Below are 18,570 nucleotides of genomic sequence, written 5' to 3' on the forward strand. Positions count from 1 at the left end.
TTCAGGATACAGGATCTCATGTTTGCCATTCAGGGTGTGAAGTCAATTAGACCTAAACCTCTTTCTTTTTTTTAAAATATAAATTTATTTATTTATTTTGGCTGCATTGGGTTTTCGTTGCTGCACACGGGCTTTCTGTAGTTGCGGCAAGCAGGGCCTACTCTTCGTTGCAGTGCATGGGCTTCTCACAACAGTGGCTTCTCTTGTTGCAGAGCATGGGATCTACACGTGCAGGCTTCAGTAGTTGTGGCACGTGTGCTCAGTAGTTGTGGCTCGTGGGCTCTAGAGCGCAGGCTCAGTAGTTGTGGCGCACGGGCTTAGTTGCTCCACGGCATGTGGGATCTTCTCGGACCAGGGCTCGAACGCGTGTCCCCTGCACTGGCAGGCAGAGTCTTAACCACTGCGCCACCGGGGAAGTCCTAAACCTTTCTCTTTCAAGCATGAAAGTTCCTCAGGCCCCAGCCCAGTTCCAGTGGCCCAGGTTTTGAAGAGCAAGACCCTCATTTACCTTTCATTATGTCAAGTCTCTGAGCCTGTCTCCTCTCAGTCTGCCCACCTCTCTTTTTCCGTTTCCTAAGCTGTATGGAGGGGTTGGGAGAGAGGTCTCCAGGAGCCTCTCAGCCCGCCTCCGGTCCCTGGGTACAAGGTGAGTGTGCTGGGGCCTTGGGTCACGAACAGGCTGAGGCTCCGTGCCCAACCCTGTGCTAGGCCTGAAGTGTTGAATCTTTGCCTTCTAGAACTTCTCCTGCTGGTCCCCCGTCAGGACTGAGGGCCTCAGCAGAACTCCTCTTTCTTGCTCCCAGCTGAGCCCGGTGACCATCCCGCTGCCCTCCCTCTTCCGGGGACTCGAGAGTTTAGAGCTATTAGGAATTTAGCTAATAATATAGGAATATGACCCTATTCCTCTCTTCCCCATCCCTCCCCGCATCTCAGGGGGCTCTGGGCTGGAGCAGGGGAGCAGAGCTGTAAGGCAGCCTGGCTTGTGTCCTAAGGAGTCCAGGAGATCCCCAAGTGAGAACACAAAGGGCCTGGGGGCTGAAGGGAGAAGGCCGGGGTGCTCAGGGATTGGACTCCCAGGTTGGTGTCCCATGGCCCTGCAGCCAGGTCAGCAGGTCACAGGAGAAAACCACGTATATCTCTGGCGACCTTTACCTTTCAGTGCCCAGATGCCCAGTGCTCCAGGCCACCTGGCTTGTCTAAGGCTTCCCACGCCACCCAGTTTGCACTTCCTGCCAACAGTCTACACTCAGGACCCTCCCTGCCTGTTTTCTCCTTTGGGCAGGGTCTGGAGTCTGATAGGTTAATGAGTTGATGGCCTCAGCTAGTAAGTGGTGAAGCCAGCACTCACTCTGCCTTTCTAGAGCCAGGAGGTAGGAGGAGAGAGCTGAGTGCACTCCAGTCTCTACTCCCCTTAGTGAAAAGGCCCAAGAACCTGGCTGGGTCTAAGCAGTCAGCGTGGTGTTTTCCAGCCAGGAGACAGAGGGTCTGACTCCACATTTGAGGGGCTGGGGGAAAGTCACCAGAGCTCCCCTCCCTGGCATCTGGCCACAACTTGGGCAGGAGGTTCTAATCGAGGAGAGGGTTCAAGTGCTGTTCTAGAGCCAGTGCTGTCACTGAGGCCGACTTATCACCAACAGTAAACGGTTAGCCTTTATTGGGCATCCATGTCCAGACACTGTGCAAGGGACTTTGCATCATTCTCATAATAACGTTTTTCATTCTCATAATAACTCTGCGAAGTAGACCCTATTTATTATAGCCTGTTTTACTGTTGAGGAAATGGAGGCAATGAAGCTAAGTAACTGGCCCGAGGTCACGTAGCTAATCAGTGCTAGGGCCAGGATTTGACCTCTGGACTGACCCTGGCCCCTCCAGTGGGCCTCCGTGCTCCACTGCCTTCCTCACTCTAACGGACTGTGCCCAAGAGCTGTGCCCAAAGTTCAGACCAAGCCCGGATCACTGGGTCTGGGTCAAAGGTGTGTCAGAGCTGGCTCTCAGATGGCTTGTGACAGCCAACGGTGCTCACCTTTCCGGCTTCTCATTCAGGAACATCAGGCTGGTAGCCTGAAAGAGGCCATGGAGGAGTATATACACCATGAAAATTGGCATATACTACAAATCAGGGTCTGGGTGCACCAGGAAACACTGGGCCCTGGATGAGCTGTCAATGCTTTAGGCAGAAGGTACAAAGGAACGTGCTGATCTAAGCCTTTTCCGCAGGCGATCCAGGTTGTCCTGGGCAGGCGCTCCTAGTCCCAGGACCAGGCTGGAGAAGGAGAAAAAGCCCGACTCGGCACCTAGTCCTGGCTCTGCTATTTACTAACCAGGCAATTAACTGAATCTCTCCTGGGTGGAATGGGGACAAAAACAGCACGGACTTCACTGGGCCTTTATGAGGATTCGGTGTCACAGACGCGTCATGAGCTGGTAAACTAAGCTGTGCGTCAAGAAGCATTTGGTCCTTCTCTAACCTTCCTGTCTGCGGCAGTTCCATCTCCTGAGGATCTGCACGATCCCCTCTCTACCTCCAGCTACTCTCGGTCCTAAGAAGGAGGTTGGTCAGACAGCCCAGAAGATCCCCAGTTTCACAGTGCAATGGACTCCTCTCCTCCCTCAGCTTCTGTCTAAAACATGTCAGCTCTTACCTCCTTTGGACCCTTAACATGACTCCTGATAACAGGTGACCCCTGTCAAGACGGGGGCCTCTAGGACTTCCCTGGCGGTCCAGTGGCTAGGACTCCGTGCTTCCAATGCAGGGGGCACGGGTTTGATCCCTGGTCAGGGAACTAAGATCCCGCAGGCCGCATGGTGCGGCCAAAAACCAACCAAACAAACAAAAAAACCAAACCAAAACAAAACAAAACAAAAAAGTTGGGGGCCTCTTTGTAAGCAGAATGGACATTGCTGCTACCATGCTGGGCCACTCAGCTGTCTCAGAAGTGGACAACCGTTACTCTCTCTCATTCCTTTCTATACTTGTGTGAGGAGGTTAAAAGAGAAAAAGGTCCAGCTTCCTACTTATTTTAGAATAAGTTTAAATAAATCACAGTAACAACCGACATTACTCAAGTAACCTTAGCCACGAGAGGGCCTACATGCTCCCTGGCGCGATCAGGCTCGCCCGCCTAGCCCGGGCCTCTGCTGGAATTGGAACGGCCTTAGACTCCAGACACAATGGAATGGTTCCTGCACTCAAAACATTCTTCTCTTCTTTCTGGGAGCCAGAGGGCAAGTCAGGTTCAATTAAGTACAACAAGAACAACATGGCGTTCAAAATAAGCGCTATTTATTACAAAAGTAAACGGCCTCTGATTATCTGTGGAAAGTTTTTTTTAATATAAAATGTGGTTCAAGAAGCCGGCTGGAGGTTGAGCTAACAAACGTCTCCTTCCTCCGCCAGCAAGTCTGTGGGGCGTGTCACATTCTGCCTCCTCCTGGGGGCTGGAGCCCATATTCAGAGCACCACCACGACAGCCCCTCTCCTCAGCATCTGCCAACAACAGAACCTGAGTACCTGAAGCTGCATCAACCCATGCGGCCTTGTCCCCAGAGAAGTGTCTGCCAGTCTGGGCAAGGAAGAAGAGGAGGGAGTGGGCGGACAGTTCTTCTGCATCTTTGGAAAGCAGTGTAAGAGACAAAGGAAACTTTTGTCCCCAGTGTGGCCAAATTAGGAGGGAGGGATGGGCAGGAAGCCGGCTGAGCTTTCTCCTTCCTCACCCTCACTCAGAGTGGCTGCCTTCAGAGCACCTCCCTTCCAACAAGTTCCTATTAGGAAATAAGGCACAAGGGAACATCAGCCACCTTCCGGTTGTCATCGTGGGGCTGTTGTTCTTTGCTAAGAGCCAAGCACAGGTTCCTGGATTCCACCTCCAGGAGAGCCCACCAAGATGGCTGCCCCCACCCAGCTCAGAAGAAATGAAATTGGCCTGGGGGAGAGAAAGGGAGAAGCGGAGGAGGAGGGGAGAGCGGGAGGTTCTCCATCCCAGTTCTCCTTCCCTTCTAGAAATTCAATTAAGCAAGCAGCCCAGACTCAGCACCCGGCAGCGCTTCCTGCTGGGGGAAGTCAAAAGGGCTGCAGCCCTGGGAAAGGGAGGTCATCAGGCCCCAGATCTAATTAACGAAACTGCCTTGCTTTTGACATTGCTGCATTTCCTCTATTAACTTTAATGATGGTTGGTCTGAACGTCCGAGCATGGCCAGAAGCTTCCCTCCCCACCACCCAGTACGTAGTGCAGCCTGTCCTTGGGACCAATTTCCAGTCTCCGTGGCAACCGCCTAGCAAAGATGCTCTAAAGAGCTCTGACCCTGTCAGAGCTGGTGGGGGCTACAGAGGAGGCAAGATGGAGGGTGGCAGAGATGCATCATTAAACCTTGAAGCATGACAGTTCTCTGAGACAAAATAATATTTTGTCATGCACTGGGAGGACGGAGGACGGCTGAAGGACTGGCCTTGGGTTTGTTCAGTGCTAACCCAAGGGTTTTCTTTATCTCTTTCATATGGGGAAGAAGTAAAAGGAACAGCTCTGAGCTTCCTGCTTGGGCTTCAGAGTGGTAGAGAGGAGAAGCTCCAAGGCATTTCTAGGTGCTCTGGGTCTTTGGGGAAAAAGAGATTGGTGAGACAGTGACACAGAGTAAGGGAAATGAAATGAAGTGAAAGGGAGGGGGGCTGTCAGCAGGGGAGGACTAGAGAAGTAAAACTGGGGAAAGCTTAGAGAGTGACAGGAACACCAGCCCGGAAAGGCCAAGGCAGCCCACACCCCGACGCCCTGCTGGGACCCCAGCCCAGCACCATACACATCCCTGCGCTGCCACACATCCACCTCAGCTGCTAAGAGAGGGGCCCCAAAGGCTCTCCCTGCAATCAGGAGAATGCATCGGGCCCACCCTCACAGTCAGGCTGGACGCAGAGGATAAGGGATGGGCAGCCAGAAATCACCTCTGGCTCACAGGGCCTGAGAACACACAGTAGCCAAGGACAGGGTGCCACCCCTCCCACCAACCTCGTGATGTGACGTTCTCAGACAGCGAGGAACCGAGGGCTGAGGAGGGCCAACAGGGCTGGTGAGTCCTCAGATGCCTCGCTCTGGGGCCCAGTCCTCTGCGCACATCGCAGGCAGAAGTCCAGCCGCCTGCGGCCACGGAGGAGACTTTCCGGCAGCAGCCACGTGGGGAAGCAGCTGGGAGGCGGGCCCTCCAGCTCAGGGGCCTCAGCTGTATTTGCTTATTTGTGGGAAGGAGGGCAGCACAGCCATGACGATACCATCTGCTCTGCCCTTGGTGACATCCCAAGGTGGGGTCAGTGCTTTCAGTCTTCTTGGAGGTCTGAGAATTTTTGATGAATCTTACAAACCAAATCCAGTGTGAAAAAAACCCCAGAGAATACTACTGTAGCCCTGGACGACTTCTTAGAGTTTATGACACTCAGCTGTCCACAGTCACGGTCTAGCTTCCGCAGGTATACGGACACACGCACCCTCACACGCACACTCCCCCACACGCTCACACCCACCCTCTTGCACACTCATCCCTCCTCATGCTGCAGACTTGGGGAAACGGGCCTGAGAGATGTGTCGCCTGTTGCTGAGCCAGCCCCAGCGGAGGAATGGCTGTGGTTAGAGCAGAGCCATGGCCCTCTCTAGTGGCTTACACTCCGGGTATGCTCCCAGGGCGTGGTCCTGGCAGGTGGCAGAATTCCGCGGGCTCCTCAGGCAGCTTCCTCCACAGCTGGGAGGGTCCAGGGACTGGCTCCACAGCTGGCTGTCCCCAGGAAGTTCCTGGACCCAGGCTGGAGTCCTTGCAGTGGCCTCAAAAGTCCCATGATTCCAGCCACCTTAGTCCTGCCATCGGACTTCGGGGGTCCTGGGCTAGCGGACCAACCATCCCATACGCCAGAGGATGGAAGAGGTAGAAGCTGAGGGAGAGAACCCAGGGGGAGGCAGTGGGCGCCCTGCCGCCTCAGTGGAGGCGAGGTGCCCTGCAGACCCATGAGATTCAGCTCCTCCTGCCAGGGCTCATCGGACCCTCTCTACCTACAAGACCCACCCCTTGTGGTCACCATGTCTGCGTAAGTTTGCCACCTGGCCATACCAGAGGCTGTGAACTTGGAAGAGGCTGGCTTAATGCCAGTGAGGGAAAGGGCTCTTCCCAAGAGGCCCAGGAGACAGAGAAGTCCAGGGTCTGGTCATGGACTGTTTGGCCCAGACCTTTTGTTAAAATGTGGAAATGCTCCCGGGCCTCAGGCCCCCGATTCCCTGCTCAGGCTTTTATGTTGCCCCGCCGCCCCTAAAGGCCAGTGATTCTCAGCGCGGATCTGTGAGGCCTGCGAGGTGGGGAAGAGGGCGGCTTACCAAACGACACCCCCTCCTAGTCATTCTGAGCCGCACCACAGCCCGGGCGCCCCTCCACCACCCGCTCCCTCACCCCACTGAGAGCTGTTCTGGCTGGGAGCCACGTGACTAAAGAGGGGCGCCCTCCCACGTGAGCCGGAGTGGTCCATAAGCTGGGAGCCACTGGCAAGAGGAAAGAATGCAGAGAGGTAGCCCGTGCTTCGCCCATCTGGCTGCACATTCGGGTCACGTGGGGAGCTTTAAAAACTGTGGCTGGACCACAGGATCCAAATTGAGCTCAGCTGAATCAGAACCTCTGGAGATGGAGCCGGACACCAGTGTGCTTCAAAAGCATGCCAGGGGGTCCTAAAACGCACCTGGGACCGAGGCCTCAGTGCTGGGGGGCAGCAATGCAAGGTGCAGGGGGTGCTCACCTGTAGGCAATTCCCAGGAGCAGGCTCAGGATTCCCAGTGTGTGTACGTGCCCAGCCAGAGAAAAGGAGGCCAGGCTCCAGGCACAGAGCCGCAGGAGTGTGTCCCACAGAAGGCCTATGGGAGGAAGAGAAACCTCGCACCGGTCTGGCAGAGGATGCCTTCTGGGGAGGCAGCAGACGGAGCCCCCCAGGTCAGGGAAGCAGAGGGCTCCCCCCAGCGCAGGCGCTCCATGGTGGCCTCCTCCCCGGCCCCGCCCTCATTCCCCAGGCCCAGGAGGGCAGCGCTGACCTGTCAGCATGCTGGAGAAGAGCATGGCGGGGAAGTAGTGGTGGAAGTAGAGGATCCGGCCCATCAGGAAGAACGGGAAGTAATGCATCATCCAGCCCAGCAGGAGCTGCCCGCCTCCTTGCAGCAGGACCTGGGACAGCCCTGGGCCCCAAGCAGCACAGCCCAGTCAGCCGACAGGGAGGGGGCAGAGAGCCTGGTCTAGCCCAGCTCTGCCCCTTCCTTGCTGTGTGACTTGCATAAGCCTTCCTTCTCTCCTCTGCCCAAGCTGAACAATCCTACAGCAGCTGGCAGGAGAGGAGCAACTGCTTGCTACCCGGCCCAGGGAGGCCTCGGCACCCACGGCAGGGGCGCCAAACCCCAGCAGCAGGCAGCCTGGCCTCCAGCTCCAGCTCCCATATCTCTGCTGTCATGCAGGTCTTTGCAGCAGCAGACGGGGCGGAGGTGCGGGCAGAGGTAAGGACGGAGGTGGGAGAGGGGGCGGTCGGGGACTATGTCTGTTCAGACGCGGAGCTGCAGAGGCAGAGAGAGCCTGTGTGAATGTCTCAGATACTGTGGCCCATGGCCTGGGGGCTGCTCTCTACGTGACTAGAGGACAGGGCCATGGGACGAGGAAGGAGCAGAAGAGAAAAGGTGGGAAGCTCTGCATAGAGCATAGAGGTCAAAAGTGAAGGCTGTGAACTCAGTCCGCTTGGGTGTGAACCTCAGTTCTATCCCTTACTGGGACAAGTTTCCTAACCTCTTTGTGCCTTGATTTCCTAATCCATAAAGCAGGAGTAATAAACTCTACTTTATAGGGTTGTTGGGAGGATGTAGTGTTTAACACAGCACTGGGCTTTTGGTGACTGAGTTCCAAAAAGCAAAAGAGGAGGGAAGAAGGGGAGGGAAAGGCAAAGGAAGGGCCATCAGCAGGCGGGCCCTCCCCGAGTGCAGGCGCCCTCCTGACTGCTAGGTGGGAGGGCGGGAGAGCCCAGGGACCTGACCTTCAACCTCGGTGGGCAGACGTGCCCCTCTCTGCAGAGCCACAGCAAAGATGCTCCCTGAGAGCAGGTAGAGGGCGATGCTCAGCAGATTCAGCCACCAAACCACCTGCAGGGAAACGAGAACAGGAGGGTGAGAGAAAGCAGCAGCTCTCCACGGGCACAGCTCAGGGCCCAAAGCGCGGTGCGCGGGCACTCACCGGGTTGCCGAGCAGATACACTCGGAAGTCGGTGTCATTGATCCCTGAGAAGCGCAGGCCCTGTGGAGCAGAGGACACACTGCTGGCCCAGAGCTCAGCTCCTCCCAGCCGCACGAGTTCCAGGAGGAGGAAGACGGGTCACCCTTCGTAGACAGGGAGCCCTGACGGGAGGCTCGGAGTGGGCGCCTTCTACGGGAGCTCTCTGGGAAGGCTGATCCGAATCGGGGCAGAAGACAGAGCCCGCCTCTGGCCACCCCGAGCCAGGCGAGGCCGCGCCCTGCGCCCCCAGCGCACCCCACATCCACCAAATCTCAACGTCCTCTTTCTTGCCTCGGGCCCTACCTGATAGTTGATAGGCCAGTGCCAGGGTTTCGACGTGAACTCGTTGTCTTTGGGTTTGAGGCCATTGTTCCCCTGCAGGAAAGTGGCAAAGAAAAGCTAGTCAAAGCAGAGCTCTAGAAGGCCGACAGGAACCTGAGGGATGGGGATCTGATGTGTGGCCAGGTGTCAAGAGAAACCCTCTCTCCTCTCCCCTCCCCTTCCCTTGCAGGGAAGAATCAGGTGCTCATTCTCAGTCACTGCCCACCTGCTTACAAAAACTGACTTACTTTTCCCAACAAGCAAGCCTCCATGTCCCAGCAAAGACAGTCCATTCAGACCCTCTCTGCTCGAGAGAAAGAGGAATGAGAGACTTGTTTCCCAGAGGCACAAAATACATATCCGTCTCCAGGCCAAGGATAAGGTGTCAAGAGGATGGGGTGGGGCATAGAAAATCAGGGCTGACTCACTTGTTCCCTTGGAAGGCCAATTTCAAACACAAACCCAGAAACTCTTAAGTTCCTGGACTTTGAAAAAGTTATTTTAGCCTAATGTTTCTCAGTGTTTTTTCCCATTATTGCCTGCCCCCCCTCAACCTTTTTAAGACATCTATTCCCTAAACACTCCCCCACCATGACATTTTAAAGAAATTTTTATTGAGGTATAATTGATATATAACATATTAGTTTCAGATATACAACATAATGATTTAATATTTGTATATATTGCAAAACAATCACCACAATAAGTCCCCTCATGACACTTTAATACCATAGCTATTCTGTATATCTGTTTACATAATGCAGGAACACCTGTGCTTTATACATTAAAAAGTTAAGGGCTTTTTTTTCTTTTTCCCACCCTCCAAGAATACATTTTGCCCCCTGGGAGCGATATCGCTCTGGTTGAGAATGCACACTTTAGCCTGAAGGACCCAGACACAGCCCATTTAGTCCAACAGCCAAGAATACCCAACAACCTGTCTCTAAATGGCAAAAGCAGGCCTTTGCTGAAACAAGAAGGAAAAGGAGCAGGATGCTGGATCCTACCCAGCAGGATGACGTCAGCCTCATCATCAGGACAGACTGAGAAGTCATTCCCGAGAAGGGGAGTGAGGTGCTAGGAGTCAGGCTGGGGTTTCTCCACCTCGGCACTATTGACATTTGGGGCTGGAGAAGTCTCTGGTGTGGGCTGGCCTGTGCCATGTAGGGTGTTTAGCATCCCTGGCCTCTACTCACTAGATGCCAGAAGCATTCCTAGCCCTCCATGACGCCAGCCAAAAATGTCTCCAGTCATTGTTAAATATCCCCTCAGAGGCAAAAATCGCCCTCTGTTGAGAACCACTGGCCTAGCCCAAGAAAGATCCAGGTCTGGTTCAGTGAACCACCACCCAGTGCCTTACTAACCCAACTCCTTGAGGTCTTGGGAATCATTTGCAGGCCTCCCTACGGTGGCTGGATTGATCCTCCAGGGTTAAAAGAGCCAGTGGGGTGTCACGCCCAAAGGGGTCAGCTGCACAGCCCCTGAACCATCATGGCCATCTGAAGGGCCTTGGAATGAAGAATGAATCATTCTGGACCCCAGAGCAGCTGCTGAGGGCAATCAATTCCTTCAACCAGTCCAGTCCAGTCCCAAACCCAGGCACTCCAGCCAGAGCTATACCAAGCCAAGGGCATCCTACACATTAAACTCTTAAGAAATCCAGCTCCTTTAGTAAACCAAGAAACGGAAGGAAGGAAAATCTGTAACCATTATAGGCATGTGTATCTGTACACTGTTCTCTGTGCTTAACGCCTAGTGGGCTTATTCCAGCTAACCTCAGCAGGCTGGGCAGCCTTCTCTGCCCAGGCCTTAGGCCCTCTGCTCAGATAGCAGAAGCCCTGTCCCCTGCAGTTTCTATAGTCCAGACAATTTTGATCTCTCTCCCCATCCTGACTCTACATCAGTTGAATAAGAAAGGTTCCTTAGGTCCCTTTTCTTCTTTGACTCTACCTCTCAGATAATGAAAGAAAAAACGAGACTATTTATTTAGACTTAGTCTTAAAATTCTACCCGGATCTAAAATGATATTTTGACCGACAGGCACATATTCAAAAGAACTATGTCATCAGGCCAGAGTGACAGCTACAAACAGAGAGTCAGAGAAGAAGGTACCCAGAGATTGCTTATTGTCAACTCATCACCTCCCAATGTGCAGAAATGAAAAAATTTGAATTTTTAAATTTAATCTGTTGAAATAAGTCAACTATATTTACTGAGTACTGCTTACATAATCACTTCCAGGAAGAACAATTGACAATGGCTCACCAGGGGAAAAATAACAACTGCTGCACCTCTCTGCAATCCTGCACAGATACACGAACCTGGCTTGAGATACCGTGATTCTTAAACATCGTTCCTGCAGAACACCGGTTTTCCAGAAGCCAAAGTAAAGAGGTTTCCCCCTCAACATCAAAACCGCATCAGGGTTTTTCCAATTCACAGAGGAAACTTTAAGCTACTAGGTAGAACTTTCTCAATTTAAAGATTTCTTCTCTCAATTGTTCTTAAACCTTTGATGTCGGCTGTCAGCTACTAACGATAGACAGTACAAACGACGAGTCTTTAAAACCTTAAAATGAATCAACCATGCCCCCTAAAAAGTTTGTTTCTGTCTGGGAACCTGAGTGGGCTCTTGGTTGGGATTTTATGCTGCATATAAACAACACACTCAAATTAGCTGTTCATCCTAACTAATCCTAATTTCATATGATGGAATCACCTATCAGTGTCTCATGATTTTCAACCAAGGGCACTATGATTTTCAGGAGCTCTGCCACTTCAACAGATGTGAGACTCACTTAGAGGCAGAGGAGTGTAGTGGTAACTAGCACTGACTCTGAAGGCCTGGATCCACCTCTTACATTTAGCTGTGTGACCCTGGGCAAGTTCCTTAACCTCTGTGCCTCAATTCCCTCATCTGTAAACTGGGAACGATAATCTCTGGAGGACTGTAATAAGTATTAAGTTAATATATGTGCAGTGCTTAGAGTCGTGCCTGGCACATAAGAGCTACATAAGTGTTCATCATCATTACCGTCACCATCATCGCCACCACCATTCAATGCCTTTGAAGACCAAGTAAGCCAGTATAGGTGAAGACACTAAGTCCTCCACAAGGGGGCAGTGGGTCTATACCAAGGATACTGATCCATGATCCAAATTTGTGGATGCCCAAGAGCTCTTAGAGAAGCCACCAAATGGGAAGGGGCCACAGTACCCGGATCATCACCATGTGGGCCTCCAGCATTATCTCAGGAAAACTGGGCTGCAGCACGTCCAGGCTGATGTTTGGCACTAGAAAAAGAAATGACAGAGGCGTAAACCTTTCTCACACACCCGCTCCTCATGGCTGTCTGTCCATGGTATCCACACTGCTGTCAGGGTCTGAGTGTAGCCTTCCTGACAAGCTAGCCAGCAGGTGAGAGTGTTGAGGAGACAGAAGGATTCTTGATCATTCACTGAGCACGTATTAAGCACTCAGCAGATATTCTGAGGGAGGCAATGGCAACAGACGAAAAGCCCTGGCCCCGGAGCTCCCACAGCCCTCGGCACCATCAGCCTTCATGACGCCGCTCCCTCAAATGCTGCTCCCCCACGAGGCAGGGCTGTGAGGACAGGGACCGAGCCTGTCTCATTCACCAAGGCGTCCCCAGGGCCCCACATGGCTCCCAGCATCTAAACAAAGAGCTGTTTAATTACTTAGTTAATTAGCTGGTTGGTTAAATTAGGTGGTAAAAAGAATGAAATGGGAAGCATGAAGAGGAGAAATCAAGCAGAAGTGCGAAGGGGGTAGCTTAAGAGGACAGATGATGAATCCAGACACTCGTTGAGTTGAAGATGACGCGGGAGTGGAAATGTCAGTTGGAGCCTGGTAGTATAAATATGGGGCTCAGATCAAGGGCTGCAGCCATTGCTTTCTGTAAAAGCCTGGGCTGGATGTGGGGAGGGGAGGAGCCTACACAGGGGCAGAAAGGGAAAGAACCGGCCTGCTCTAAGCCTTGAGGGTGGGGAGGTAACCACAGAGGGGATAGAATAGCCCAGGAGGCAAGCAGATGGACCTGCATTATAGGCGGCAAGAGAGTCATATCCAGTGGGAGGCAAGGAAAGTGACCAGAGACAACCAGCTCTGGCCCCGAGTGAGGTCATAGGTCACTTTAGGGAGAGGAGTTTAAAGAGGATGGGAAGTTTGAGTGGGTGGGGAGAAAAAAGGAGCTCCCTACCTAGACAATTCATATGAAGAGATTAGGTTTAAAAAAGGAAGAAAATGGCAACAATAAGATAAAGTGGCAGCAGAGTCTGTAAAGGTTTCTTTTCCTAAGATGAGAGTTACTTAGAAATGTTCCCTTCAGAGCCAGCCCAGGACATGGCCTCACTCACATTTGGGATTGATATGGTCTTCCACATTCCAGATGGAGTTGAGGGTTTCCTTTAGGTATGGAGTGCAGGTGACTTCCAACTGCTCCCAGCCCCTGTGAAAAGTAGTCACAGATGTCTCTCAGAAGACCTGAAACCCACCGGAGAGTAACACTGCCAACTGCTCTTCAATCTACGGCGCCCCTCTCTTTCCAACCCAGTGGCCATGCTGTTTTCAGCCTCACACTTTTATATTCCACAACTGTCCTAGGAGGAGTCGAGCACACAATATTCCCAGTTTAGAAAGAGACATAGATCCAGAGAGTTATCACAAGCCAGATGTACAAATGCTCAACTATTACAACACACGAAACACCAGAGGAACTCTGGAGCTCTGGGCTCCATAAAACTCCTGATGCCTTTCCTCCCTCCATTCACCACAAAGAAAAAGCAAACCTGAGGTGAACATCGACCCCTGCGAAATGGAAGTTTTGGGTATCCTCGTAGTGTGAAAGGAAAAGCATGAGCCACTAATGGGACATCAAAACCCCAGAGACTCACCACTTGGGCAGGACCTTTCCCGAGGAGCCCAGGACACAACCTGTCACCAGATGGATGAGGCGAATTCGACTTCTCAGCACTTTGATTCGGTTTCCAAATTTTCTGTTTACAACCTCAATCCTCCAGAAGTCATTTGAGTCTCCTGTCCCATTCTGCCACATAAATCAAGAAAAAAATACAAAGAAAGTAAGATGACTTTAGAGAAGACGTATCAGAAAAGGGAGATGGTCACCCTTTCAGATGCCATCATGTTACAGTTTGGCCAAAGACCAAACTGGCCTAAATGACTGAGGTGGGAAAGGGAACGAGAGGGCCATAGAAATATACCAAGTGACTGCCATTGTCCCAGCACTCGCGATTACAACCAAGAAAAGTAGTATAATTCCTCGAACCTTAAGTCTAATTCTTCACTTTATAGAACTAGAGTTTAAGTTCTAAATAAATGTTTTTGCCCTTAAACTAAACTCAAGACATCACCGTGTGCCAACAGAAATAAATTTGGGCTATTTGCGTCCATTACTGGTGGCCATGGGGACACTCACTCATCGAAGAAAGGTCTGGCCCAGATATCGTACTGTGGAAATTAAGACAGTTGTGTCTAATTCTCCTCAGGAAATGCTCACCAGAAAAAGATGAAGTTCAGAGTCTTGGCTCTAGTATAATGTGGGATGAGCAAATAGAAAGAGGGTTGGGAATTCCACCTTAAGGAACCCAGAATCTTTACTGAAGCACTAAAGCCCTTGGAAGGGAACGTAACAGATAGTCATAAATCTACTTTCCCACTAGTTGTTTCTGTTTTCAAATTACTCCCCAAGCCATAAATACTCATAGAGCTTCCTCTATTAACTGCATCACCCCAAGGCAGTAAAAATCCAAAGCAATGGGGACAATATCCCTCTGTGGAACAGGGAAGTAATCCTTAAAAATAAAGCCAATGAGGGCTTCCTTGGTGGCACAGTGGTTGAGAGTCCGCCTGCCGATGCAGGGGACATGGGTTCATGCCCCGGTCCGGGAGGATCCCACATGCCGCGGAGCAGCTGGGCCTGTGAGCCACGGCCGCTAAGCCTGCGCGTCCGGAGCCTGTGCTCCGCAACGGGAGAGGCCGCGGCAGTGAGAGGCCCGCGTACCGCAAAAAAAATAAAAATAAAAAAATAAAGCCAATGAGAATTTGGAATCTGGCAAAGGATAAACTTGTATATTCATCTGGGGTCATATTGTGGCCCTGTGGCTTCTAAGTATAATATGATTTTAAAAGGGACCCTTACAGTATTCATATTTGACATTTATTAAGTGTCAGAACATAAAAATGGCATGGTAATTATGGGAGGCAAGAGATGGAAACAAATAGACTTCATAGGCTGCCTTTCCCACAGCAAAAAGCCTAGCCAGAAAGTTCCTAAATGTTAAGAGTCCCTGTGCAGCCAATCGTTAGGAACATTCCAGAATTCTGGGGAGGATGTGTTCCGCCACATGGCCCTGAGCCAGGCCCCACAGTTTTTGACATCCTGCTGACACTCGAGTGGCTCACTTACTATGCCATAGCCTGTGACCTGATAGTGCTTCCGGGTCAGGGGGGCCTCGTGATAGTGACTGTGCAAGTTCCGAGAAGTCCTAGAAATTAAAAGAGAGAAGTGCCACTATCCTGAAGAAAAGAGATGTGCAGTGTTTCTTCTTTTACCAAGGCTACTCAGAGTCATCTGTTTGGATAAGAAAAATTAGAATCCAAACCATTAAATCCAACGTATCGCGAGGAGTACTGGACCATACGCCAAGAAAGGGGCTTCACTTCCTGTTCACCCCACAACTTCAGGTGGGGGGCAGGGGGATGACTGAACACATTGGTGGCTTTGAGGCAAGCTAGCCTGACTTAAGAGGCAGGTTTAGGGAGAAGAAAATTAAAATTTGTAATCTATGTATGCCTGAGATAGGTAAACTTCCTCCCTACCATCTATGCTTTCTACTCCTATCACCAGTTTTACAAAGTAGGGATCTGTGGGGGAAGTGGAGGGTTTCATTTAGATTTTGTTTACTTTGTGCTTTTTGTAATAATCCTTACTTTTATCCATAATAAGTAATCAATGTTCATTATAAAAATATTGGAAATTTGCAAAAATAAAATTTAGTTAATAAATTTTAATTTATTTAAAAAAATTAAATTAAAATTTTAAGTATCCATAATCTTACTGACTAGGGAAAAAACACTGCTCATAGTTTTTCTATATGTATATTAAAAAAATCCCTGATTAAAAAAAAAATTCTGTATCTGACAATTCATATGAAATTTTTGCAGGGCTGCTTCTGTTGCCTATTTTTCCTGTTCATTCTTGCACATGGTGCCCTATTTCCTTGTGTGCTTAGTTATTTTTTACTGTGTACTATTCACTGTCACTGAAAAACTATTTATAGGAATAGATAACCATGGATTTCCCAAAAGAGAATTAACATTTGCTTTTAGCCAGGCACCTAGGGAACATGACCACAGTCTTAGGACCATGTTCATTTAAATTCATGGCCTGAAGATTTTGAGACCATCCAGGTGAAATGAATTTGGGTTGCAAATCCATGTGAAGATCAACTGGCAATTACAGCTTCTTAGGAACCAGATTTAGTGTCCCTACCAACCTCACCCCCCGCCCTGCTCTCCCAAACACACTCTGGATGTAGGTAGATAGGGCGGATTTATCCTAACCCTAAGCCTTTGGGGGTTACAAACTTTGGGGAAGATCCAATAATTTACCACTTCGGGTGAGCCTAGAGCTTTGACTTTAAAACTTCGTCTCTCTAGAGGCAGTCAAAACCCAAAAATCGAAACTCAAGATTGTGGGTTCAAGGCAGAAGTGGCCACAGTGTCCCACTTTTTCTCTGGATTCCCCCTTTCACTGAGATTTTGACCTAGTAACTCCTTACTATCTTGTCAGTTCTTTATGCTTTTAAGATGTTTCTACATTTTCCAGCATTTTTAGTCATTCTCAGTGAGAACACTGGTTAAATGAACTAGTTTGCCATATTCAGAAACAGACTCCTATACCTTTCTCAAGGTAGCCGCTTAAGAAAAAGCTTTGGGCAACTCAATTTTTTTCTTTCTTCCCCCTAGGAAAAGGGCAGTTGAAAGGCACCTTCAAAATCCAAAGCTTCCCAAAGCCAAAACAGGCAAAGTAATCATTCTCCCATTCTAGCACAGCAGCCTTGTTCCATTTCCTAGAGCCTCATCCACATTTGACTTCTGTTTATTTCCAGCTGAAAAGAGCTCTGTACCTTTGATGCTCATGCCACTCATTTATCCCAAACAGCAAATTTACTTACTCTTTGTGTTCTAGTCGAATGACATCTCCATGTCTTACAAACTCCACAGGGAGTGAAGGGTCTAGGGGATCTGTCAAGGAGAAACAAGCATTGATGTCTGAAACCGTTCACTCATTAAGCTAGCATTAATTAAGGACCTACCGGTAAAGAGTTATAGTACAACGTGGTATGCGCATGAGGTACTGACAGAGTGCTGTGGGACCAAAGTGAACTGTCTCAGAGGATGAGGGAAGGGTCTCCCAGAGATAATGACTGAAAAGACTCTCAAAGGAGAGGGAGAACTTGTCAGGTGAGCAAGTGGGGAAAAGCCAGAGAGGTATGAAAGAGCAAAACTCATCTGAATCAGTGGCAAATGAATTCACATGGTTAGGGAGGGTGGGCAGGAAGGAGAGTGGGAATAGGTGAGGGTATGGACAAACGGGGCCAGACTGTGTATGCCATGCTAGGAAATGTGGCCTTTATCTGACAAGCACTGAAGCCCCCACTAGAGGATTTTTAAGCTGGGAAGCTAAATAATAAGATTTTCCTTTTAGAAGTAAAAATATAGTCTTCCAAATATGAATTCCATGCAAAAGACCATTTGCCCAGCTCTCTTCAAAATCAAATGTTAAACCCTGCATATTTGGCCAGTGATTATCTTGTCTCTGGCTATAGACTTGATAAATGTGAGGCAAAGAAAATGATGAAAGAAAAGAACTACTTCTGTATCGTCAAGAAGTCAAGACCATTGAGGATCTAGAAAAGTGATGACAGTGGAAAAGGAGTTGGCAATAATCACAGCAACACAGAAGGTCCTTGCAAATTTCTGTCCCAGGCAGTAGACACTAACACTCAAGGTCAGGAAAGACAAATCTGCCAGGACAAATCACTGGCTCTCAAGAGAATTAGAGAACTCAACTGTAGAAATGCCCATTCCTGCGCTGCCTTCTAAGGTCTCTTAAGAAGAATAATCAGGACTTCCGTGGTGGCACAGTGGTTAAGAATCCGCCTGCCAATGCAGGGGAGACAGGTTCGATCCCTGGTCCAGGAAGATCCCACGTGCCACAGAGCAACTAAGCCTGTGTACCACAACTACTGAGCCTGTGCTCTAGAGCCCATGAGCCACAACCACTGAGCCTGCAAGCCACAACTACGGAGCCTGCGTGCCACAACTACTGAAGCCCACGCTCCCTAGAGCCCATGCTCCACAACAAAAGAAGCCACTGCAATGAGAAGTCCGTGCACTGCAACCAAGAGTAGCCCCTGCTCACCGCAACCAGAGAAAGCCTGTGCACAGCAATGAAGACCCAACACAGCCAAAAATAAATTAATAAATTTATTTTAAAAAAGAAGAAGAATCAGCAAGATGACAAATCAAATAAGTCAAAGGGGAGGGAAGTTTTACTTAATATGGATCTGTGGGGGAGGGGCACTTATGGCCATGAAGAACACAAAGACCTTTGTCTAGACAGCTCCCCCTTCCCAGAATGCCTGTAGTGATCTGCCTTCACACGAATCCTTAGTCACTGGAGTGATATGCAGCCACCTTAACCTGGAAGCCACAGTGGAATAACAGAACAGGGACGTTCAAAGACTTGGTCCGTGCCCACATGACTTTAGAAGGAAAGCTGGTCTTCCCTCAGAACCCCTCATTGCAACAGACCGCTTATGTTTGGCCTGTTGAATCAAAACACAATCTATAACAGTACTATAAGGGACAGAAATAGATCCTGCCCAATGGTGTCATAATTTATATTACTGAGGACTAGGATGCAAAGACAGTGGTCA

General features: G+C 50.1%; 1 protein-coding gene across 2 annotated transcripts in view; it reads right to left on the reverse strand.

The window, feature by feature from the left end:
- Positions 1-39: 39 nt before the first annotated feature.
- The window catches only part of POMT2 (protein O-mannosyltransferase 2), a 50,990-nt gene continuing 32,459 nt past the window's right edge, over positions 40-18,570 (reverse strand). For both annotated transcript variants that reach the window (XM_060295106.2, XM_030831875.2), the window contains exons 11-21: positions 16,804-16,873; positions 15,033-15,111; positions 13,501-13,652; positions 12,964-13,055; positions 11,804-11,880; positions 8,569-8,640; positions 8,227-8,286; positions 8,030-8,135; positions 7,050-7,190; positions 6,761-6,875; positions 40-5,911 (exon numbers count right to left, since the gene is read on the reverse strand). In XM_060295106.2, the coding sequence (XP_060151089.1) occupies positions 5,806-5,911; positions 6,761-6,875; positions 7,050-7,190; positions 8,030-8,135; positions 8,227-8,286; positions 8,569-8,640; positions 11,804-11,880; positions 12,964-13,055; positions 13,501-13,652; positions 15,033-15,111; positions 16,804-16,873 (1,070 nt within the window). In that variant the 3' untranslated portion in view covers positions 40-5,805. The remainder of the gene's footprint in view (positions 5,912-6,760; positions 6,876-7,049; positions 7,191-8,029; positions 8,136-8,226; positions 8,287-8,568; positions 8,641-11,803; positions 11,881-12,963; positions 13,056-13,500; positions 13,653-15,032; positions 15,112-16,803; positions 16,874-18,570) is intronic.

This window comes from Globicephala melas, chromosome 2, assembly GCF_963455315.2.
Source record: "Globicephala melas chromosome 2, mGloMel1.2, whole genome shotgun sequence".
NCBI classification, from domain to species: Eukaryota; Metazoa; Chordata; class Mammalia; order Artiodactyla; family Delphinidae; genus Globicephala; species Globicephala melas.